Source organism: Dendrobates tinctorius, unplaced genomic scaffold (genome assembly GCF_039654945.1).
Source record: "Dendrobates tinctorius isolate UK_male_01 unplaced genomic scaffold, ASM3965494v1 ptg000024l, whole genome shotgun sequence".
NCBI classification, from domain to species: Eukaryota; Metazoa; Chordata; class Amphibia; order Anura; family Dendrobatidae; genus Dendrobates; species Dendrobates tinctorius.
Genome location: NW_027361692.1, coordinates 7,499,345 through 7,525,410, shown reverse-complemented (window position 1 = coordinate 7,525,410; position 26,066 = coordinate 7,499,345). Strand labels below are relative to the sequence as shown.

General features: G+C 43.0%; 1 protein-coding gene across 1 annotated transcript in view; it reads left to right on the top strand.

Annotated features, from left to right (window-relative positions):
- CD109 (CD109 molecule) overlaps nucleotides 1-26,066 on the top strand; it is a 465,421-nt gene that overhangs the window by 14,885 nt on the left and 424,470 nt on the right. The window contains exon 2 of the mRNA XM_073569324.1: nucleotides 22,935-23,095. Coding sequence (XP_073425425.1) covers nucleotides 22,935-23,095 — 161 coding nt within the window. The remainder of the gene's footprint in view (nucleotides 1-22,934; nucleotides 23,096-26,066) is intronic.

The following is a 26,066-nucleotide window of genomic DNA, read 5'->3' as shown; positions in this document are numbered from 1 at the left end:
ATATGGGGCGATAGCAGGGCATAGCAGTTGGGTCAAGGTTTGATTTTTCCTATATCATGGGTCTTCCAGCAGGATAATGACCCCAAACATACTTCGAGAAGCCCCCAGAAATGGATGGAAACAAAGGTGAGTTCTGAAGTTGCCAGCAATAAGTCCAGATCTAAATCCCACTGAAAAACTGTGGAGACCTGAAAATTGCTGTAGGGGGAAGGCAGCCTTCAAATATGAGAGACCTGGAGCAATTTTCAAAAGAAGAGTGGTCCAAAATTCCAGTTGAGAGGTGTTGGAAGCTTGCTGATCGATATAGAAAGTAATTGATTGCAGTTATTTAATCCAAATGGTGTGCAACCAAATATTAAGGTGGAGGTGCCAACAATTTTGCCCGGCCCATTTTTTGGGTTGTGTGTAAAACTACTTCCAATTTGCCTTTTTTTCCTGTTTTTGCTGTTCAATACATCCAAAGGAAATAGACGTATGTAACAAAATGTGTTATTGTAATAATTTTCTGAGAGAAATACTTCATTTTCTGAAACAATTTCAAGAGTGCCTACACTTTCTGACATTGCACTTACAATTGCTCATTCTGTCCTACCTAATTAACTCTTCTCTTTTCCATTAGGTCTATGACATCACATGATTAAAAACAGAATACATGAATCCTTGTTAACTGTATGTACAAACAGAAAGTCTTTTCCCTGCATGAGTCATCTTGACCAGAGAAAAGAAAAGAATTAACTGGGTAGAAAGGAAAAATGTGCAGTGGCTTGCAAAGTATTCACACACCATGGCTTTTTACCTATTTTGTTATATTACAACCTGTGCTTAATTAATGTTGCAATCCGATTTGTGTGTGATGCATCAGCACTAAATAGTCTAAGTTGGTGATGTGAAGTGAGAAAAATATAGGCATAAATTAGATTTATAGGATCAAGTAACTAAAAATTGACATGTTCATATGTTTTTGCCCCCTTTGCTTTGAAGCCCCTAAACATTTCTGGTGCAAGTGTAAGCAGATACCGTGATGCAGTAATGCAAGGAATGCAGAGCAAGGGTTAAGAATAATGTAATTTAATTATAACAATAGAATAAGCTCTTTGCAGGGAGACAACGGGTAATTGTCTGGCGCCATTAATCCAAGAACACATCCCCACAGTGAAGCATGTTGGTGGCAACATCATGCTGTTGTGATGTTTTTCGGTTGCTGGGACAGGGAAACTTGTCCGAGTTGAGGGGAAGATGGATGGTGCGAAATATAGTGATGTTCTTGAGCTAAACCTGTTTCAGTTTGTCAGTGATTTGAAACACAAAGCTACATAACAAGGAAACACCAAAGCATTTTAAAAATGTGTAAGCCTAAAATATACCAGAATATAAACCTACAAATCTATATTCAAAAATTATGCAGAAAATAACATGTTAAAATTCATATTGCTTTATTATTCATAATAAAAACATAGCGCACAGAAGCTATAAAATAAAAATGGATGCAAACTGAAAAAAGGGGGTGGGAGTAAATTAAAATAAAAGGAAGAGGGGAATGGATGTGCACAATGTATATAATATATGAAGAGTAATATGATATTGGAATAATAAACCAATGGCCAAATTATTAATAAAACAATGTAGAAAAATGCAAAAGAAGTCATATTTCATGTATAATACAATAATGATGTATGCACTGCAACGATTGATAATAAGATGAGAAGAAATAATAAGAGGGTAGCCAAAGTATTAATGACAAGAATACAAATACCATTCAAGAATATCACATTTCATTAATATGATACTATGATAAGATAAGGAAAGCGTGCTGTGTAATAAATAATAATATTAAATATATATTAAATAAAGTTTATAGATAAGTATTGCATAGAGAAAAAGTAAGACATTATATGGTATTATGTATCCTATAATAAATATCCCTATGTATGAACCTATACTGTCTCACCCTATTACTATCTCATTATGCAGGCCTCTGGCACCATTTTGATGTAGTGTAATTTTTTTTTGGCTGCAACAACTAGGAGCCGGCAGAGGAGCTTGCGCAGTAGCATCTATCGGGACGCGAGACCCCAGAGAACATGAATTGGGTCGGTTTTTACTGACCCTAGTGTTGCAATAGACCCTATCACAGTGTTCATAGACCCTATCACAGTGATCAAAGTAATAAAATAAAAAAAGTATTTATTTCCATTTGTCCATTAGGGTTAGAGATGGGCTAAAGTTAGGGTTAGGGTTGGGCAAGGGTTAGGGTTGTGGTAAGGGTAAGAGTTGGGCTAAAGTTAGGGTTGGGTTAAAGTTAGGGTTGGACTAAAGTTAGGGTTGGGCTAGGGTTAGGGCTGTGGTTATGGTTGGGATTTCAGTTAGGGTTGGAATTAGGGCTAGGGGTGTGTTAGGGTTAGGTTTGTGGTTAGGATTATGGTTAGGGTTGGGATTAGGGTGCGGGGTGCATTGTAGTTAGGGTTGTGGTTAAGGTTATGGTTAGGGTTGGGATTAGGGTTAGGGGTGTGCTGGGGTTAGGTTTGGAGTTAGAATTGTTGGGTTTCACTGTTTAGGTACATCAGGGGGTCTCCAAAGTGACAAGGCGCTACCATTGACTCCAGCCATGACCTGCCATGTGCCCAAACAGTGGCTTTCCCCCTATATGGGGTATTGGCATACTCGGGAGAAATTGCACAACAAATTTTGTGGTCCATTTTCTTATGATACCCTTCTGAAAATAAAAATAAATTGGTTCCAAAGTAATTTTTTGTGAAAAAAGCAAAATGTTCCTTTTTTCCTAAAGGCTTAATAAACTTCTAGAATGTGGTTTTGCGCACCTTGAGGGGTGCAGTTTTTAGAATGGTATCACTTTTTGGTATTTTCTGTTATATTTAACCCCCAAACTCACTTCAAATGTGAGGTGGTCTCTAAAAAAATGGTTTTGTAAATTTTGTTGGAAAGATGAGAAATTGCTGGTCAACTTTTAACCCTTATAACGTCCTAACAAAAAAATATGTTTCCAAAATTGTGCTGATGTAAATTCGACATGTGGGAAATGTTATTTATTTATTATTTTGTGTGACATGACTCTCTGATTTAAGGGTACAAAAATTAAAATTTTGAAAATTGCTAAATTTTCAACATTTATGCCAAATTTCCATTTTTTTCATAAATATATGTTATAGCAAAGAAATTTTACCACTAATATGAAGTACAAAAACACAAACAAAAAGCACAGAGTGACAAATGTGCAGAAATATCTTGCAGTAAGACACATGACAGTAGTCAGCAAGTGCTGATGAAAGGTAATAACAAATACAGGGTATTTAGTCGATACTTTTTTTGCAAAAAAAGTATGCCAAGCTGCTCCACCTCGTCAAGGTAACCCGTATTGAAGCAGTCCCTATCTAATGTATTTAAAACCTGAACATATGAACAGTGTCTAAATAAGCAGGATTAAGACAGACGCTTTCTAGTATGGGCATGTGGTGTAAGACAGCTCCTTATGGGCATGTCACACAAGAGAGGGGTGGGGTCTCTCAAATCATGCGTAAGCACGAAAAAAACTGAATTAAAAACACATGTGACATGCACAAATGTGAACAAGTCTGTTAGACAATGTTCACACCACCCACTAACTGAAACACAAACAAAAAGCAGAGAGTGACAAATGTGCAGAAATACCTTGCAGTAAGACACATGATGGTAGTCAGCAAGTGCTTATAAAAGGTAATAACAAATACAGGGTATTTAGTCTATACGTTTTTTTGCAAAAAAATGTATGCCAAGCTGCTCCACCTCATCAAGGTAACCGGTATTGAAACAGTCCCTATCTAGTGTATTTAAAACCTGAACATATGAACAGTGTCTCATTTAGTCAAAGGGGTTAAGCCAACTCTTACTTATATGCAACAAAAAAGGAAACATGCCAATAATATATATGACTGCAGGTATGTAGCATATTAGTGGAGATTTAAATATGCCACAACACAAGTGCAAAATACTTTCCAGCCAAATTGTCCCCATAACCGTGCTCTGCATGTAAAAGTTTGGGCACCCCTGGTGAAAACTACTGTAATTGTGAACAATTAAGCAAGTTGAATGGGCTAAAGTTGAAGATGACATATTTGCTTTGTATTTTAGGCAAACAAAAAAAATGCCATTATTTACAATTTAAAAATTACAAAAAGGAAAATGGGCAGATACAAAAGTTTAGGCACCCTGCATGGTAAGATACCTAGTAGCACCACCTTTTTGCAAGTATTACAGCTTTTAAACACACTTTGTAGTCAACTGAAAGTCTTTCAGTTCTTGTTTCAGGGAATTTGATCCATTCTCCCTTGAAAATTCTTCCAGTTCTGTGAGGTTCCTGGGTTGTCTTGCATGCACTGCTATTTTAGCCACATATTTTCAATGATGTTCAGATTAGAGGACTGTGAGGGACATTGTAAAACCTTCAGCTTGCAGCTTTTGAGGTAGTCTATTGTGGATTTTGACATGTGTTTAGGATCATTATCCATCTGTAGAAGCTAACCTCTTTTCAGGTTCACTTTTTACAGATGGTGTTGTGTTTGCAACAAGAATTTGTCGAAATTTCATTGAATCCATTTTTCCCTCTACCCTGAAATGTTCCCTGTGCCATTGGTTGCAATACAACCCCAAAGCATGATTGATCCACCCCATGCTTAATGGTTGGCAATATGGTCTTTTCCTGAAATTCTGTGCCCTTTTTTCCACACATACCATTGAGCATTGTGGCCAAAGAGTTCTATTTTAACCTCATTGATCCACAGGTTTTGTTTCCAAAATGCATCAGGCTGGTTTAGATGTTCATTTCCATATTTCTGATGCTGAATTTTATGGTGAGGATGCAGGAGAGGTTTTATGCAGGTGTCTCTGAAGAGTAGAACAATGTACGATTTCAACTGCAGAGTCTGCTAAATCTTTCTAGAGGTCTTTTGCAGGCAAGCAGGGCTTCTGATTTGGCTCTCTAACAATCCTATGAGCAGCTCCCACTGAAATTTTGCTTGGTCTTCCAGACCTTATCTTGACCTCCACTGTTCCTGCGATCTGCCATTTTTTCTTTTACACTTCGAACTGAGGAAAGAGGAACTTGAAAATGGTTTGCTATCTTCTAATAGCCTCCTCCTGCTTTGTGGGCCTCCGCCATTTTCATTTTCAGAGTAATAGGCAGCCGCTTAGAAAAACTCAACTGCTGTTTTTTGGCACAAGATTAGAGACTGTGCTTTTATAAAGTTGGGAAATTTGCATCACCTTTCTGTTCCTAACGATGATAATGAACAAGCCATAACCCAATCATAGGCTAATTAAAGTCTAAAGCTTTGGTCAAAGTTATCTGCGCGCACACATCTTAAAGGGTACACAAACTTTTGCATCAGCCCACTTTCTTTTTTGTAATTTTTAAAATAAAAAAAATACAATATATATGTTTTTTTGCATAAAATACAAAGGAAATGTGTCGTCTTTAAATTTAGTCCTTTTAGAGATCATTTAAACTTCAACGTGCTTAACATTAATTTTGACCAGGCATGCCAAAACATTTACATGCCAGTGGTTGCTACAGCTACAAGACTCCATAACTGTTCCACATTTCTTCAGTACAGCACTACTGTTTTCACTAAAATCAGCAGGAAATTAGACATCTACACGGTGGGCTATTTATATGGATACACCTAAATAAAATGGGAATGGTTGGTGATATCAACTTCCTGTTTGTGGCACATTAGTATATGGGATGGGGGAACTTTTCAAGATAGGTGGTGACCATGGTGGCCATTTTGAAGTCGGAGATTTTGGATCCAACTTTATTTTTTCAATGGGAAGAGGATCATGTGACACATCAAACTTATTGAGAATTTCACAAGAAAGCAATGGTGTATTTGGTTTTAACGTAACTTTAGTCTTTCATTAGTTATTTAAAAGTTTCTCTTTGTTTACAGCCATTGACATGTCGCATAGGTTAACACATGAGGAGCAGATAGAAATTGTGTTGATGTCTGGTGAATGCAATACCTGGGTGATTGCAGCAGATTTCAATACAAGACACCCTATGCAAGAAAACTGTCACCATTCCCATTTTATTTAGGTGTGTCCATATAAATGGCCCACCCAAAAAAGTTTGCCTCATCACTGAACATAATGTTCTGTGTTAACTGAGACCCCTGTTCCAATTTTTGTTTTGCCCATTCTGCAAATTCAGCGTGCCGATCTGGGTCATCAACCATTCCCATTTTATTTAGGTGTATCCATACAAATGGCCCACCTTGTACTTAAAGAGTGTGTGTCATAAATGTACATCCTGTCAATATGAGGCATATGGACATCATAGAGGGAGGTAAAAGTTAGGAACTTCTCCGCTATGATGTTGAAATGCTTTCTAAAAGTGGCTCCTGTCTTTTGAGGACCTCAATCGCCCATGCATTGCATATACAGCCTCTTATTTTAATGGCTGTCGAGTAATGCTATAATTATTAGACAACACTTCTCCAGCAATAACATCTGATCACTGGAAGTCAGACAAGCCAGATCAGCTGAAAAAGATCAGACTACATATTGAAGAGACAATATTTGTCGCCAAAATATTCTGCTGATTACACAGATTTCCTGCAGCTGCTAGTATTTCCTATGCCTGCTTCTTTACATAGACCTCCCCCTGCTGGCTACTCTTGTAATTGAGTCTCACTGCGGCGTCACAATGCAGACATGATCTTATGAATGCACGGCTGTAATAGTAACAGTACCTTGTGTCTGGGATCTGGGCATATGTCCTTGGTGCAGAAAACCATATTAGGATGTTTCAGATGTTGGAATAACCATTATAATCACAGTAGGTGTTTTCACTGCATGAGAAATACCTACAAGTGATGTCCGACAAGCTATGTGCTACATGGACAGTGATATATCATTGTGCTGCGATTTCACGGGGTATATATTGCCTGTACAATCTGATCAGTTGCCAGAAGGTAAATGCTTTCTAAATTGCAGAACATACAAACATCGGGACAGATTTACTAATGTGAATGTGCCACTCTTTATCCCCATATAGCGTCGCTAGGGATTGTTCACTGGCTGCTTTCAGCATATGAGCGGTGCAGGCATACAATATAACAGAGTCTGCAGTTCATGGCTGGTGGTCCCGGTGCCTGGTATCCATCTGACCAGTGAATTATAACAGAAGATTACCTTTATTTCAACTGAGGATCAGAGATACAGTGGGCTGCTGATATTGATACTGCAGAATTGTGTGACTTTACTCGCTCTTACTAAGGTTCTCTCAGTTAACTCCTTTGGGAAACTTGCTTTTTGACGATTTTTCTTAACTTGTTTGAATAATTTAAAGGGGTCATCGATCTGATGTCTGGGAAGGGTTTGTGGCAAACCAAGATGCAGTCAGGTAGGGGCAGAGCTTCCAATAGCCCACACAGGGTCACGAGGCACAACTTTGGGGCACACTCTAAATCATACAACGATATCTCTAATTTGTTAAGCCCAATAAAACCTAGGTCACCCCTGAAAGGAGACGAGCCAAAAATGCCTTATCTAAAAAAATCTCAGAACCCTGCATCTGTCAAAGTTGCAAAAGGGGGATCAGGTACTAATAGCTCATTGACCAAAACCCTATCTAAAACACAACCTGAAACGCCTCAAAAAAATAAAAATTTAGGAGGCAACATTAAACCCCCCCCTTCAATTGAGACTCTTACGGAGGAAATGGACACTTCCAAATCAAACAAAAGGAAGGGACCAGGCGATCAGGGAAAGACTGGGAGTCTCTCATCTGAGGACTCCGACAGTGTCTCAGCTGACTATACTCCAAACACAAGCCCTGAAAGGCAGAAGCCTAGGAGGGATAATGGAGGTCCATTCCCTTCATTTGAGGTTCCTCCTCCATCCATTAACCTGGGGGAATACAAGGGGTCCAACAAACAAGCCACTGAAGGATTCATGGTGGATCTCTTCCAGTCCTTCAGTGATGCCCTAAAAATAGGGTTTGAGACTCAGGCCAAGGCCCTACAGGAAACTTGCTGAAATCTTAGCCAAAAGGTTGAGAAATATGAGGTAAAGATGGTACAGGCGGAGAGGGAAATAGTTTACCTCTCAAAGGAGAATTCACTCCTCAAAAAGGAGGTTATTTCCCTTAAAAACAAATTGACGGATCTGGAAGACCAAAGCAGGAGAAATAACTTAAAGATACGAGGTATCCCTGAGTCGGTCTCCCAGGCAGATCTCTCTGATTACACCAAAAATTTGTTTAAAAAATTATCACCAAAATTGACAGAATTAGAAGTCAATATCGATCGTATACACCACCTCCCACGTCCCAAAGGGGTCCCACAGGAAAAGCCCAGGGACACTATCCTCAGGGTCCATTTCTTTGAAACCAAGGAGAAGGTTTTAAAATCTTTGCGAGAGAGAGGTTCACCCCCTGAGCCTTATAAGGATCTTAAGATTTTCCAAGACTTTTCCAAAGAGACTATGGACACAAGAAGCTCCTTCAGAGATCTGACCTCTAAACTTAGGGAACTTAGAGTGTCATATAGATGGGGTTTCCCTACCAAGCTTTTAGTCTGGTATAAAGATAAACACTACCCCATCTATACTCCTCACGAGGGTCAGAGGTTTCTTAAATTCCTGATGGATGAGCCATCCTTTAGAGATAGGGATTAGGATTGACCTTTGTCTTATGTTTGAATTTATTAGGGGGTCACTATTATTTCCTTTTCCTGAACATGAATATTAATTACAGTTTATCGTTGTCACTGTGGGAACTTGCCACTTAATTTTTTTCTCGTTTTTCCCCCGATCAAAGGTGAGACACCAACCAGTTTGGAGTCCTCCAGGAGAACTCTCAAGTTCGTAATTTTTTTTTTTTTTTCTGTATTTCATTGTTCTATTTGTTTCCCTTTCCTGTTTTGATATTGCATTCTAGCGATGAAAATTTTATTGTACAATGTTAGGGGGCTCAACAGTCCGAATAAGAGGTATGCGGTATGGAAGGAGATCAACCAAACCCGGGCAGAATTGGTATGCCTTCAGGTGGTTAAACTGGCTTCCGATCGACACCCGGTCTTCCAGCACAAGAACTTCCCACACATGTACAAGTCACTTTTCACAAAGAAAAAGGCTGGGGTCATCACATTGGTAGGTGGCACCGTTCCTTTTCAGCTCATCAAAGAGATACCAGACTCCTTGGGCAGGTTTCATATACTCATATGTTTACTCCATGAAAGGCCATGCACAATAGTGAATGTATACGCACCCAACAAGGGACACATTCGCTTCTTGAACAAGCTTATCAAAAAAATTGACAAAGTTAAAACAGGCGAACTCATCTTATTGGGCGACTTTAATATTGTCCCAGATAGCAGCATTGATTCATCCTCTTTAGTTCGCCACAAGGTCCCAGCTTTAAAAGACTGGTTAATTCAAAATGAGCTTTATGATGCTTTCCGCTGCTTGAATACATCGTCACGTGAGTATTCCCACTTTTCAGATGTACATAAGGCAGCATCCAGGATAGATCTTCTACTTACTAACATATTCACTCTGTCCAAAATTAAGGACATTCGCTTCATGCAGAAGTCCATCTCGGATCATACCCCGGTTCTCATTGACTTCCTTGTGGGTCCTCCCCCTGACAAACCATTCCGCTGGAAGCTTAACTCAGCTTTGCTATATATACCAGATTACAAACAAGAGAAAGAAAACGCTCTCTTAAACTACTTCAAGGAAAACGTACCTGGTGAAGTAGATCAGTTCACGGTCTGGAACGCCCATAAAGCGGTCCTGAGGGGGTGTCTTATGCAAATTCTTTCTAAACATAAGAAGAGAAATAGGGAAAATATTTCAAACCTACAGGCCCAAATTAATGATCTAGAGAAAAAACAAACAAACTTAAAAGTTCCTTCCCAGACCGTCCAGGCTGAGATTTTGAGACTTTGACAGAGTTTGAGATCTGAAATCTACCAGGTATATGATGCAGTCATCAAAGCATCTAGGTACAAATCATATGCGTCTCTTAACAAGCCTACCAGGTTTATGATGAGGAAATTAAAAAGAGAAAGAATTAAAAGGAGAATAAATAAGATAGTATCTCCCTCGGGTGACCCCAAAACTCATCCTAGGGACATTGTCAACTCGTTTGCAGAATTCTTTAAAAATCTCTATAACCTGAAAGATGACCCCCAAACACCGGTGGTTAACTCGAATTTTGTAGATTCTTTTCTACAGACTATTGATCTACCAAGAGTCTATGAGCTGGACTTGAGTTATGTCAATAGCCCCTTTACAGAGAGAGAAATTGCTGATGTTATCAAGAAACTGCAGTCCCAAAAATCACCAGGGCCGGATGGCTTCTCTGGAGACTACTATAAATCCTTTTCAAAAGTTCTGGCTCCACAGTTGGCTTCCATCTTTGATCTGGCGTCCTCTCGGTGTTCCTTCCCAAAGGAGATGTTAGAGGCAACAATTATCATGATTCCAAAGGAGGGGGGGGGACCCCGAGAGGATACAGAGCTATAGGCCAATATCGCTCATAAATAGCGATATTAAAATCTACTCAAAGATCATTGCAAACCGATTAAAAAACATCCTTCCACGTCTGTTGGTGGATGATCAAATAGGCTTTACAGAGGGCCGCCAGGCCTCAGACGGAACTAGAAGGGTGTTGAATCTGATAAATTTAGCGACCAACCTGAGAACCCATACTGCTTTTCTGGCACTGGACGTCGAGAAGGCGTTTGATAGGCTAAACTGGCTTTACTTAAAAGCAACTCTCGCTAGATTTGGCTTTGATGAGAAGTTTCTAACAACAGTCTTCGCCTTGTACTCGGGTCCGAGTGCCAGGATTTATGCAAACAATTTCCTCTCCGACCCGTTCGACATTACCAATGGCACGAGACAGGGGTGCCCCCTGTCCCCCCTTCTATTTGTGCTTGCCATAGAGCCCCTAGCCGAAAAAATAAGAATAAACAATGATATTAAAGGCTTTGAACTGCCATCACGAAATTTTAAAATTGGATTATTCGCAGATGATCTATTCCTCACGCTACTGGATCCTGCAAACTCCATTAAAGCCCTTTCAGTTGAACTAGAAAAATTCTCTAGAGCATCTTATTTTAAGATAAACCCAAACAAATCAAAATTTATAACTCTAAACATGAAACAATCTGAAATTAGCGAAATAAAGGTCCAAACCCAGTTCATTTGGGAGGAGAAAGAGATTGTCTATCTAGGGATTAGAATAGCTGGATCAATCCAAGCCACAGTTAGGGCCAATTTAGACAGCATTATAAAGACTATTACAGATGATCTATCCTTTTTGGCTCAGCTAGAGACTTCCATCTTTGGGAAGATTCTGGCAGTCAAAACTTTTATCCTTCCCAAAATTTTATACATATTTAGGACTTTACCAGTTAGCTTTCCGCGCCAAACCATTGATAGAGCTCAAGAGCTCATCCGACTATTTATTTGGAAAGGTAAAAAAGCAAGAATATCTGCAGACTTGATGTACAAAAATAAAAAACATGGGGGCGCAGGACTGCCCAACATATACGCTTATTATCAGGCCTCGCTCATCAAACAGAGCTGGCACTGGTTTACTGAAAACATGACACATCCAGATTGGTATGGCTTGGAGAGAGATGCTAGTGATAGAGGTTCCATTCAAAAACTTTTCTTTCACTTCCTTCTGCAAAAGCCCAGTGCGAACTCATCTCAACCTATATTCCGGCCGATAATCTCAGCCTGGAGGGATCTCATTAAGCCGACTAAAAATATCAAAAAAGCAGAGCAAATCTTAAAGTTGCCTCTATCTTCATTGGCACTGATGGATGATCTCCCGATACCGGAGGTTTGGGGGAAATCTGGAATTAAAAGGGTGGGGGATGTTTTTAGTGGAGTGGAGTTCCTGAAATTCGGTGAGATCAGGGTTAAATATAATTTACCGTCATCTGAGCTAGTCTTTTACACCATGTTGAAAGACAGAATTTGGAAATTCATAAAAGGGAAGACTTTGAATTATGAAATGCTATCTTCACTACTGTGCAACCTTAAAAATAAAAACCTCTGGAGTCTGCGTAATTTGTATAGATCTGTTGTCAAAGACCTAACGAGCCACAAAAACATATACATGAAGAGATGGGAGTCCGATTTTGGTGCTGATATCCGTCTCGAGAACTGGAACGATGCCATCAAAAACACTTACAATTCCAACATATCAATGGGTCTTCATGAGAGTTATTTCAAATTGTTAAATAGATGGTACTGTACCCCGACGAGGTTATCGCATTTTAACACAGAGCTATCTTCCTTGTGCTGGAGAGATTGTGGACACCAAGGGAACCTCTACCATATTTTCTGGGGTTGTTCGAAAATCAAAAACCTCTGGCTTCAAGTCACACAGCACATTAACCTCATTGCTAAGGACTTCATAATTACACCCGAAAGAGCACTTCTTTCTTTAGACATGGAACAATTTGATGATTCGATAAGACACATTATCATACACATCCTCTTAGTGACCAAGACCATGTTAGCACAATGGTGGAAGAAAGCAGAGGTTCCCAAGTTTTCAGACATACTTGACAAGATAGGCCAACACAGCGATTTAGAATGCAGATTTGCGATTAACAACAATCACATTCACAAATACTCAAAAAAATGGAAGACCTTGAACAACAAATTTCATATCAGCTAGACTTAACAAGAGGCACTATATTTTTAAGTTTAAACCTGGGCGCATTAGTACTGGGATGCTGTATCTCCTTCCCAGAATGTTACCCCATAATAAGGATTGTCGATTTTTTTTTTCTTTTATGTTGTTATTAGAGTTGAGCGACTTTTGTTTTTTTAGGGTCGCGTTTCGTTTCGTGAAACCCGACTTTTCCAAAAGTCGGGTCGAGCAAGATCGTCCGATTATAGGGAAAAGTCGGGGTCGTCCCGAAACACGAAACCCAATGTAAGTCAATGGGGAATAAAAGTCGGCAGTGAGAGGAGGACAGGAAACACACCAACAGTGCCCATTTGAATGCCAAAAGCATCAATTCTTCTTACTTAAGCTTGTCAACCTTAATTAACTTCATAATACAAGTTACGCACTGAAAAATGGGGGTTATTTGGCTACAGACTGTGGGGGGGGAGGGCTGGCTCCAGGTTTTCATGTGCCCTGGGCGAAAGAGCGCCCCTTTAACACATACCACAACTCATCATGCTCCGATACGGCAGAGAAATAGCGGTATAGTACAATGAAAAATACCTCACTTTTTACATCTCATGACGAGGCCCATCTATTTCTCCATACAGAATCATTGGTCCCATATAATGTTTGAAACAGCATATGATGAGCTCCACATAATGCTACAGTATATGTTGGTCCCCATGGATGAAGCTCTACTGTCTTATGGGCCCAAATAATGCTCCAAACATAATGGGCCCCATTTCTAATGCTCTAGTGTATAATGGGCCCTGTAAATGCTGCTCCAGTGTCTGATGTCCACCTTTGGAATGTTCCAGTGTATGGTGGGCCCCATCTATCATTCTCAGACAGTGTTAGGCCCAGTATGGATTGCACGTGATTGCACAAAGGTTAGAAAGGGTACCGTATCCCCAGATAACATGTATGGATAGCGTACACATTCAAAATATATGCCTCAGGAGGCAGGCTCAGACGGTGTTAGGCCCAGTATGGATTGCACGTGATTGCACAAAGGTTAGAAAGGGTACCGTATCCCCGGATAACATGTATGGATAGCGTACACATTCAAAATATATGTCTCAGGAGGCAGGCTCAGACGGTGTTAGGCCCAGTATGGATTGCACGTGATTGCACAAAGGTTAGAAAGGGTACCGTATCCCCAGATAACATGTATGGATAGCGTACACATTCAAAATATATGTCTCAGGAGGCAGGCTCAGACGGTGTTAGGCCCAGTATGGATTGCACGTGATGGCACAAAGGTTAGAAAGGGTAACGTATCCCAGGATAACATGTATGGATAGCGTACACATTCAAAATATATGTCTCAGGAGGCAGGCTCAGACGGTGTTAGGCCCAGTATGGATTGCACGTGATTGCACAAAGGTTAGAAAGGGTACCGTATCCCCAGATAACATGTATGGATAGCGTACAAATTCAAAATATATGTCTCAGGAGGCAGGCTCAGACGGTGTTAGGCCCAGTATGGATTGCACGTGATTGCACAAAGCTTAGAAAGGGTACCGTATCCCCAGATAACATGTATGGATAGCGTACACATTCAAAATATATGTCTCAGGAGGCAGGCTCAGACGGTGTTAGGCCCAGTATGGATTGCACGTGATTGCACAAAGGTTTGAAAGGGTACCGTATCCCCAGATAACATGTATGGATAGCGTACACATTCAAAATATATGTCTCAGGAGGTAGGCTCAGACGGTGTTAGGCCCAGTATGGATTGCACGTGATTGCACAAAGGTTAGAAAGGGTACCGTATACCCGGATAACATGTATGGATAGCGTACACATTCAAAATATATGTCTCAGGAGGCAGGCTCAGACGGTGTTAGGCCCAGTATGGATTGCACGTGATTGCACAAAGGTTAGAAAGGGTACCGTATCCCCGGATAACATGTATGGATAGCGTACACATTCAAAATATATGTCTATACATCAGGAGGCAGGCTCAGACGGTGTCAGGCACAGTATGGATTTGACGGCCCAGATTACACAGTGGAGGAGCAGGGAGAGGTAAAGATTGCAAATGCTGGGGCCCTGCCCAAGCAAGGGGGGCCCACTCGTGGGCGTCGGTACTGGCACTGGGCCCCTCATAGTACAGAGGTGTGTCTGACGGCAGGTGTGCACCACCACCGTCAGAGACACTTGATTGCACTATGAGGGACCCTGTGCCAGTGCCCGCGCCCAAGAGTCGGCCTACCCACCTGTCCAGGGCAACGGTACTCGCACGGTGTCGTGCGCTAGGTGGTGACCCCGGCCATGGGGGGGAGGCAGCACAGTTAGGGAGTTTTAGAAAGTGGCATATGTTGATGTTGGACATTCAGCTGATGCAAAAGGCGAAATAGGTGAAGTACCAGGAAGAGGTGGACCAAAGCAAGCCATTTTTCTGTCACCCTATTTGTCATCAGGGGAAGGTGGGACAAAATCCTTGGAAACCCATGCGTGGTTCATTTTAATGAAGGTTAGATCATCCACATTTTGGGTTGACAGACGGGTCCTTTTTTCTGTCAGGATTGATCCAGCTGCACTGAAGACTCTTTCCGATAGCACACTTGCAGCTGGGCAAGCGAGCTCCTGTAAGGCATATTGGGCCAATTCAGGCCAGGTGTCCAGTTTAGCGGCCCAATAGTCAAAGGGGAATGACCTGTGTGGGAGAACATCGATATGGGAGGAAAAGTAGTTTGTAACCATAGTTGACAACTGCTGTCTCCTGTCACTTTCCATCGATGCAGTATTACCAGTTGTGTGAGCGGTATTTGAAAAATCAGTCCACAACATTGTAACATTGTCATGAAACCCCTGTCTCCAACGCCACTTCTGCTGTGTGCACCACGAACACCGCTGCCAAGCTGCCCCCGGCCCGTACGGCTCGTGTGAGAACCATCACCGCTGCTGTGTGCTGAGAATGCCTCAAGCAACCGATTTACCAGAGTTGCTTGTTTATTAGCCAATATTAGGTCAAGGTTCTCCTGTGGCATGATGTTTTGTAATTTGCCTTTATAGCGTGGATCCAGGATGCTGGCCAACCAGTAGTCGTCATCGTTCATCATTTTGCCAATGCGGGGGTCCCTTTTTAGGATCCGCAAGGCATAATCGGACATGTGGGCCAATGTTCCCGGTGTCAATGATGCACTGCGAGTGCTGGGTGGAGGAGCACTTTCTGGCAAATCCACATCCCTCCAGTCACGCACAAACCCTGTACCAGACCTTGCCACGCCAACATTTTCACTTGCCCCACGAGATGCATCCTCCTCCCCTAAGTAATCATCCCCATCATCCTCCTCCTCCTCCTCTTCTTCCTCCACGTCGTCCAGGAGAGGTCCCTGAGCAGACAATGGCTGAATGTCATCAAGGATTCCCTCCTCCTCTTCCTCCTCATCAACATTGGCTGCAGACGCCTGCTCCTTAAGGTGCGTCAAAGTTTGCATGAGCAGACGCATAAGTGGGATGCTCATGCTTAGGATGGCGTCGTCTGCGCTTACCAGCCGTGTGCATTCCTCAAAACACTGAAGGACTTTACAAAGGTCTTTCAGCTTCGACCACTGCACACCTGTCAACTCCATGTCTGCTCTCAAAGTGCCTGGCCGTGTATCCTCCCACAAATGCATTATGGCCTGCCTCTGCTCGCACAGCCGCTCCACCATGTGCAGGGTGGAGTTCCACCTTGTTGCAATGTCGATAATGAGGCGGTGGTTGGGAAGGTGGAGCAATCGCTGCAGCTTCTGCATACGAACGGAATGTACAGGCGACCGGCGGATATGCGCGCACAGTCTTCGCACCTTCTGGAGCAGGGCTGTTAACTACGGATAATTTTTGAGGAAGCACTGCACCACCAGGTTCAAGGTGTGAGCCAAGCAAGGTATGTGGCTGAGTTTTGAAAGGGCTATGGCTGCCACAAAATTACGGCCGTTATCACTAACTACCTTGCCTGCCTCAAGATGTACACTGCCCAGCCATGACTCAGTTTGTCGCTTCAAGTACTCGGCCAGCACCTCGGCGGTGTGTCTGTCGCCCAAACACATCATCTGCAACACAGCCTGCTGACGCTTTCCACTAGCTGCTCGATAGGGGGACACATTGTGTGCAACAGTGGCAGCTGCAGATGGAGTGCTCGTACGACTGCGCTCTGTGGACGAGCTTTCGCTTCTGGAGGAGGAGGAGGAGGAGGGTCGAACGCCTACAGCCAACTGTTTCCTATACCGTGGGCTAGGCAGCACTGTCCCACCACCGCTGTCCCCTGTGGACCCTGCATCCACCACATTAACCCAGTGCGCAGTGATGGACACGTAACGGCCCTGGCCATGCCGACTGGACCATGCATCAGTTGTGAGGTGCACCTTTCCGCTCACTGACTGCTTGAGTGCATGGACAATGCGGTCTTTCACATGATGGTGGAGGGCTGGGATGGCTTTGCGAGAGAAGAAGTGGCGACTGGGTAGGTCATAGCGTGGTACTGCATAGGCCATGAGTTCGCGGAAAGCTGTGCTTTCCACCAACCGAAAGGGCATCATCTCAAACGAGATTAGTTTGGCAATGTGGGCGTTCAAACCCAGTGTACGCGGATGAGAGACTGAGTACTTTCTTGACCTACTTATAGTGTCTGGGAGGGTGAGCTGGACTTGAGAGCTGCATATGGTGGAAGTAGCGGTGGACAGGGCGGACTGAGAGAGGGTTGATCATGGTGATGGAGTTGGTGTTCTTTCTGATGGCCTACAATCAGTCTTTCGTTGATATAACAGTGGGATTCCCTGACTGCTGTGGTCTTGCAACGACACCTCAACATTTGCTGCTGAGCTAACCGGTGGGCTTACAGTGGGGGAAACAATGTAGCGTTGCTGACTACCTTCGTTGTGATCAGTTGCACATGTGGCACTTGAGGTTTGGTGTTGTGTCCACGCTTGCAAGTGCATGCTGGTTAAATGTCTAAGCATGCAACTGGTATTCAAATTTTTCAGATTTTTCCCTTGGCTAAAGGTCTTTGCGCACTTCTTACAGATAACCTTGGCCTGATCATGAGGATTTTGTTCAAAAAAGTGCCACACTGCACTCTTCCTACTTTGGCAGACATTTTGCGGCCTAGCACGCTGTGATCTTTTGACCCTCTGGACAAGCTGTCCAGCAACTCTTTTGATGTTTGGAACCTGTCTTTGGAGTGCTCCGGGCCTGCCAGATAACAGCTGTTGCGATGTCGATGTCTGCTGTGGATGCTCCTCATCTGAGCTATTGGAAGCAGCACCCTCTTCCCCCAATGGATGCCAATCTGGGTCAACAACTGGGTCATCCATCACCTCCTCTTCTATGTCATGTGCACCTTCCTCTGTGTCACCGTGTATGGTGGTATAGTGTGCGAGAAGGGGCACCTGAGTCTCATCAGGGTCAGAATCTGGCTATGTACACTGCGAGGACAATGTAGTGCTCTGAGTGAATGTACCAGCAGAATCATCCATCAGCGGCTGTGCATCAGTGCACTCCATGTCAGATTCATCTTGGCCTGGGTAATTCACCATTTGACTTGATAATCCAGGCATGGTATGTGAAAACAGCTCCATGGAGTAATCAGTAGTATGGCCTGTGTCATCCTTCAATCTTGGTTGGGGTGAAGGACACAAGGAAAGGTGTGGTTCATGAACATGAGCCTCCAATGACGACTCAGTGCTTTTACTTTTTACAACTTCAGAAGAGGAGGCGATAGAGCTGGAGGCTGAGTCAGCAATGTAAGACAAAACTTTTTCCTGATGCCCTGGCTTTAAAAGCGGTTTGCCAACTCCTAGAAGACTAAGCGTTCGAGGCCTTATGTAGCCAGACGATGACGCAGGGTCAGCACCTCCTGCATTCGGTCCTATTTTGCTCTTGCCATTACCATCAGATCCACCACCAACACCATCATTACCAGCTGCCAACCCCCGCCCAATTCCACGGCCTCTTCCACCAGCCTTCCTCATTTTTGGTAGAAATGTAGACAAAATCCAACAAACTATATAGTAATGTAAAACAAGGTACAAGGTGTCTATAGGACAGGGGAGATTTTGAATTTCTGCAGACACATGTGGACACTGGACACTTTTGGATTGTGTGAGGCCCACTGATATCTCAGCGCTATGTGACAGGCTCGATGGCACAGCTGTGACCAAAGTGACTAGAGGATAAGGGAGATTTTGAATCTCTGCACACACTTTTGGACACTGGATGGACACTTTTGGATTGTGTGAGGCCCACTGATATCTGAGCGCTATGTGACAGGCTCGATGGCACAGCTGTGACAAAAGTGACTAGAGGATAAGGGAGATTTTGAATCTCTGCACACACTTTTGGACACTGGACACTTTTGGATTGTGTGAGGCCCAATGAATATCTGAGCCCTATGTGACAGGCTCGATGGCACAGCTGTGACAAAAGTGACTAGAGGATAAGGGAGATTTTGAATCTCTGCACACACTTTTGGACACTGGATGGACACTTTTGGATTGTGTGAGGCCCACTGATATCTGAGCGCTATGTGACAGGCTCGATGGCACAGCTGTGACCAAAGTGACTAGAGGATAAGGGAGATATTGAATCTCTGCACACACTTTTGGACACTGGATGGACACTTTTGGATTGTGTGAGGCCCACTGCTATCTGAGCGCTATGTGACAGGCTCGATGGCACAGCTGTGACCAAAGTGACTAGAGGATAAAGGAGATTTTGAATCTCTGCACACACTTTTGGACACTGGATGGACACTTTTGGATTGTGTGAGGCCCACTGATATCTGAGCGCTATGTGACAGGCTCGATGGCACAGCTGTGACCAAAGTGACTAGAGGATAAGGGAGATTTTGAATGTCTGCACACACTTTTGGACACTGGACACTTTTGGATTGTGTGAGGCCCAATGAATATCTGAGCGCTATGTGACAGGCTCGATGGCACAGCTGTGACAAAAGTGACTAGAGGATAAGGGAGATTTTGAATCTCTGCACACACTTTTGGACACTGGATGGACACTTTTGGATTGTGTGAGGCCCACTGATATCTGAGCGCTATGTGACAGGCTCGATGGCACAGCTGTGACCAAAGTGACTAGAGGATAAGGGAGATTTTGAATCTCTGCACACACTTTTGGACACTGGACACTTTTGGATTGTGTGAGGCCCAATGAATATCTGAGCGCTATGTGACAGGCTCGATGGCACAGCTGTGACCAAAGTGACTAGAGGATAAGGGAGATATTGAATCTCTGCACACACTTTTGGACACTGGATGGACACTTTTGGATTGTGTGAGGCCCACTGATATCTGAGCGCTATGTGACAGGCTCGATGGCACAGCTGTGACCAAAGTGACTAGAGGATAAGGGAGATTTTGAATCTCTGCACACACTTTTGGACACTGGACACTTTTGGATTGTGTGAGGCCCAATGAATATCTGAGCGCTATGTGACAGGCTCGATGGCACAGCTGTGACCAAAGTGACTAGAGGATAAGGGAGATATTGAATCTCTGCACACACTTTTGGACACTGGATGGACACTTTTGGATTGTGTGAGGCCCACTGATATCTGAGCGCTATGTGAAAGGCTCGATGGCACAGCTATGATCAAAGTGACTAGAGGATAAGGGAGATTTTGAATGTCTGCACACACTTTTGGACACTGGACACTTTTGGATTGTGTGAGGCCCAATGAATATCTGAGCGCTATGTGACAGGCTCGATGGCACAGCTGTGACCAAAGTGACTAGAGGATAAGGGAGATTTTGAATCTCTGCACACACTTTTGGACACTGGATGGACACTTTTGGATTGTGTGAGGCCCACTGATATCTGAGCGCTATGTGACAGGCTCGATGGCACAGCTGTGACCAAAGTGACTAGAGGATAAGGGAGATTTTGAATCTCTGCACACACTTTTGGACACTGGACACTTTTGGATTGTGTGAGGCCCAATGAATATCTGAGCGCTATGTGACAGGCTCGATGGCACAGCTGTGACCAAAGTGACTAGAGGATAAGGGAGATTTTGAATCTCTGCACACACTTTTGGACACTGGATGGACACTTTTGGATTGTGTGAGGCCCACTGATATCTGAGCGCTATGTGACAGGCTCGATGGCACAGCTGTGACCAAAGTGACTAGAGGATAAGGGAGATTTTGAATCTCTGCACACACTTTTGGACACTGGATGGACACTTTTGGATTGTGTGAGGCCCACTGATATCTGAGCGCTATGTGACAGGCTCGATGGCACAGCTGTGACCAAAGTGACTAGAGGATAAGGGAGATTTTGAATCTCTGCACACACTTTTGGACACTGGATGGACACTTTTGGATTGTGTGAGGCCCACTGATATCTGAGCGCTATGTGACAGGCTCGATGGCACAGCTGTGACCAAAGTGACTAGAGGATAAGGGAGATTTTGAATCTCTGCACACACTTTTGGACACTGGACACTTTTGGATTGTGTGAGGCCCAATGAATATCTGAGCGCTATGTGACAGGCTCGATGGCACAGCTGTGACAAAAGTGACTAGAGGATAAGGGAGATTTTGAATCTCTGCACACACTTTTGGACACTGGACACTTTTGGATTGTGTGAGGCCCAATGAATATCTGAGCGCTATGTGACAGTTCGATGGCACAGCTGTGACAAAAGTGACTAGAGGATAAGGGAGATTGAATTGCTTTTAAAAAAGCAGTTTGCGGAGCAGTGGGTAAACAGCAATGCAGGAATGTCAGGAAGCCTTAGAAGGCAGCCCAACAACCAACACCACTGATACACCACTATATAGCCTCCCCTTGCACTGCACACACAGTGACTGGTGTGTTGTGCAGGCCAAATTGCTAGCAGCAGAAGCAGTTTTTTTGTCTTCTCAGCAGGACAAAAAAAAAAAATTGGGATTGCTTTTAAAAAAGCAGTTTGCGGAGCAGTGGGTAAACAGCAATGCAGGAATGTCAGGAAGCCTTAGAAGGCAGCCCAACAACCAACACCACTGATACACCACTATATAGCCTCCCCTTGCACTGCACACACAGTGACTGGTGTGTTGTGCAGGCCAAATCGCTAGCAACAGAAGCAGTTTTTTTGTCTTCTTCCCTGCCTACCGCTCTCCCTACAGAATCAGCAGCAACCTCTCCCTATACTAAGATCGGCAGAAGTAAGATGGCGGTCGGCGTGCACGCCCTTTTATAACCCCTGTGACGCCCACCAAAGCAAGCAAATCACTTGCATGCCCTTCTGAAAGATGGTGGTGACCCGTGCCTATGTCATCACGTTGCCCACAGTGTCCGTGGATCCTGATTGGCTGAAAAAGAGCGCAAAACAAACTTTTGAAACGTGACTTTGGCGCGTAAGTCGCCGACCTCGTGGCCGACCTCATCCTAGGGTCGGGTTTCGTTTCATGAAACCCGACTTTGCCAAAAGTCGGCGACTTTTGAATTTTTTCGACTCGTTTCGCTCAACTCTAGTTGTTATTCAATATATGTTATTCTATGCCTGTTTGTGGGTTCTCTAGTTTTTAAAAATTTTTTCCGTACCTGTACAAGGTTGTTTATTCCCCACTCCCTTCCCTCCCTTCCTACCTTCCTTTCCCTACCCTGTTTATTTAAAAAAAAACAATAAAATTATTTGAAAACTAATGTGAATGCGCTTCAATGAGTGTGCACCTTTCACTTGAGGGCCACACGGTAACATGGCTTCATGGGGGGCATGGCTAAATCCAAAAGGGACGTGATATAAAAAGAAATATTGTGCCCTAAAATGTGCCAAAATTTTGAGACAAAAAATGTGGCACAATGAAAGTCAACCAAGCAGTGTTTCAGACAAAAGGATTTAAACAATTTATCAATTGTCATGAACCCCTGTTACAAATTTGCTGCATTTTCTGACTGCCTCATCTAAATACAGGGCAGGATTAGTGACCTTCTCCAATGATAACAAACTAACTTAACACAATCATGCAGTCCCAGAACACAATAAACACTACATGGAGCATAAACTATGGGGGTGGCATATGTACCAGGCTTCAGAATAAGACACCAGTAATATATATGTCATTTAGTAGGTGGCAGGTCCCTGTTAATCGCTTTAAATTTGTAATCAGGACAGTAAGTATGACCTCTGCTTGAACATGTCTTGGTCACTAATGCTCAGTTGCTAACATATTTATATTGCTTGAATTGATGTTTCATATTTTTTTAATATTAATACTCTTTTGTATGGTATCTGTTTTTGTATTAGGCCAACGTTTCTGCTGACCACTCCTTTAGATATTCGTCCAGGACGAAATGTTATTATAGGAATTGACCTACTACCATCAAGTCCGCCTGCAGTAAAGATTGAGGCTGAAATCTTAATAGACAATGTTACACTGCTTCAAGGAGAAGGATTGTTCCAAAAAGGTAATAATAGAGCCAAGGTGATAAATTAGAATGCTCATGTTATGCTAGGTGTTCTGGATTGTCCTATATGACTATTCAAAGCATTACTAATTTAAGTTCCTTGTATCAAGTCTCATACATACCACCCATTGTTGTCATCTGATATCGGCTCCGCTCCCTCCAACTTCTGCAAGTTGTGACCTGGTGGATCGCTACAATGTTTGCCAAAATCACAACTGAATGTAGGTCTATGAAGGCCAGAATGAGGCCGGAAAGATACTCTTATACACTTACATTGAGAGCTTGTAACTGTTAACTCTGACTCCTTGTTAGTAAGTAGCTGTGGTCAAAAAATGGTGGATTGGGACAGGAGTGTTGCTGGGAAGAGCTGAAGACAGCGGCTGATGAGCATAGTGTAATAGTACTAGGGTCAAGGAACTAAACATTACTATCATTACTCTAAGGCTTTGCTCACACGAGTGTGTACCTCAGACGAGTGCTATCTGATGTTTTATCGGATAGCTTTCACACCAATCTTATACTATGGGGTACTGCAGATCTAATATTTTTTCTCATGCCAATTTGGCATGAAGCTTTGATGTAGTCCACTTTCCCCGAATCTGGCTCCGACTGTGGTATCAACTTCTGAACTACATCACATTAGGTGGATTACGGCGGACCTTCATGGGATTTTTTTCAATAAATTGGTGAACAAGGGATAGTGTGGGGGAGGTTTATTAAAATAAAGTGTTTTTTCTGTGTGTATGACTTTATTTTTGATTACTGGGTTAGTAATGGGGGTGTCTGATAGACACCTCTCCATTTCTAACCCCAGAACTTAATGGCAGTGGTGATTTGTGAGAAATCACAGCTGTTATCAACCCCAACTACGATTGCAGTGATTGCCACCACACCAGGACAATCGATAAGAGCTAGTCAAAACCCAGGAGGTGTGATGTGCCAATTCTGCAGTGGCTGCGGGTTGGTATTTTTCGGCTGGGAGGGGCCAAATAATCAGGTTAAACAAAACTAAACAACCTTTAGTACCACATGAAAGGCATGAAAAGGTTCAAGTTTATTATATGTAGGGGGCTTGTGAAATTACATATCTACAGGACAAGTTTTGAAATAAACACACAGCAAGAATAAAATCCTTTATTTGAAATAAAAATCAACACCCTGTTTTACACATTTATTTAAAAATAAAAAACGGTTATACTCTGGTTTACACTTAAAGCCCATGTCCTCTGTATAAAAAAACTAAAATAATACAAATCCCTCACCTGTCCGATGTGAAGATAATTCATACAGAAGTTTCCCATGGTGCTAGCGGTGTTCTCATTGAGGTCACCACAATTCATCGAGATGTTCACAGTAAACTGCCCATGGGAACGCAGCTTCATTGACAGGCGGTAACCTCTATGACGTCACCACTCATCACTGAAGCTGCAGTCCCAGCAGCTCATTGTGTCCTGGCTTTCGGCATGAACGGCACATCATTCATTTTGAAAATCAGATGTTGCAGACATGGATTATGGCGTGTGATTGTGTGTTCATGAGAAAAACCTGTAGACATGTCAGTTTTTTTATCAGCAGCATGGACAAAAAGTGTACTCCACATATGCACCCTGATGACACAAGGATGACATCCGTGTGTCATCAGCGGCCTCACTTGTATTGCTTTAGTCATCACTGGGATCAAATGGGACTGAAAATGGCGCTCTGCAATGCTCTATTTGAGTATAGAGGCTGTTGAGCATGTGCAACTTTACTTTATTCATTTTCTATGGAGCTGAAGGAGAGAAACAACAACAGTGCAAGAAATGGAGTGATTCTGTTGTCCACCAGTGGCTCCTGCAATAGGTAGCAACGCCTTGTGTAAATCTCGTTACAAGATATATATTTAATGATCTTGCCACAGATTATTTTTAAAACTACATGGGTGAAAAGATTAACAATTATCACTTATCTCCTGTGTAAATGAGCTTTACGCCTGCAATCACATGTTGCAATTGAAAAAGTGGTGGACTGTACTGTCACGTTCCTACCCCTGAAGACACCAATTGCATCATGCACAGTATAAAACTAGAATGGGCAAACCTGTACAGTAAAGTACGGCGTCCGTACCGAACACCTACTGGTTGGGCACGGACACCGAACACGGACTTCAACAGGACATCTGTGTGCATGACAGTGCGGAAAACACTGCTTCTGATCAACAGTAGAATCATCCCTGCCGGTCAGAGAGCCGTGGTTCTCACGCTGTCAAAAGACAGTATGAGCGCTTAGCTGTGATTGAAGGTATAAAGTTTACCTCCGGTCACTGGTGTCAGCTGATGGGACTACTGCTCCCATCATCTGACATCTGCAGACGCTAATAACAGTGAGAGCAGGTGCGGTGGATGGAAGTATTCATGAGCCGCTCCGGCACTGTAAATAAATAATTATAAAAACCTGCGTGGGTTCCCCTGTGTTTTTGCTAACCAGCCAGGGAAAACTCACAGCTGGGGGTTGCAACCCTCAGCTGTCAGCTTCATCAAAGGCTAGTTATGAAGAATAGAGGGGTCCCCATGCTGTTTTTTTTAATTATTTCAATAAATAAACTAAAAAAACAGCATGAAGTCCCTCACATTTTTGACAACGAGCCTTGCTAAAGCAAACAGCTGGGGGCTGGTATTCTCAGGCTCGTAAGGGGCCATGGATATTAGCCCCCCAGCCTACAAATAGCAGCCCACAGCTGCCCAGAAAAAGCACATCAATTCTGTAGTGGTGGCAAATGGGATGATAGTTGGGGGGTTTGATGTCATCTTTGTATTATCAGGTGTCATCAAGCCCCGAGGATAGTAATGGAGAGGCGTCAATAAGACACCCCCATTCCTAACCCCATAGTCACATTGTAAGAAAACACAACCACCCAGAAAAAAGTCCTTTGATTGAAAGAATGACACAGACTCCTTTAATAATCTTAGTTAATCCATACTTATGACCTCAC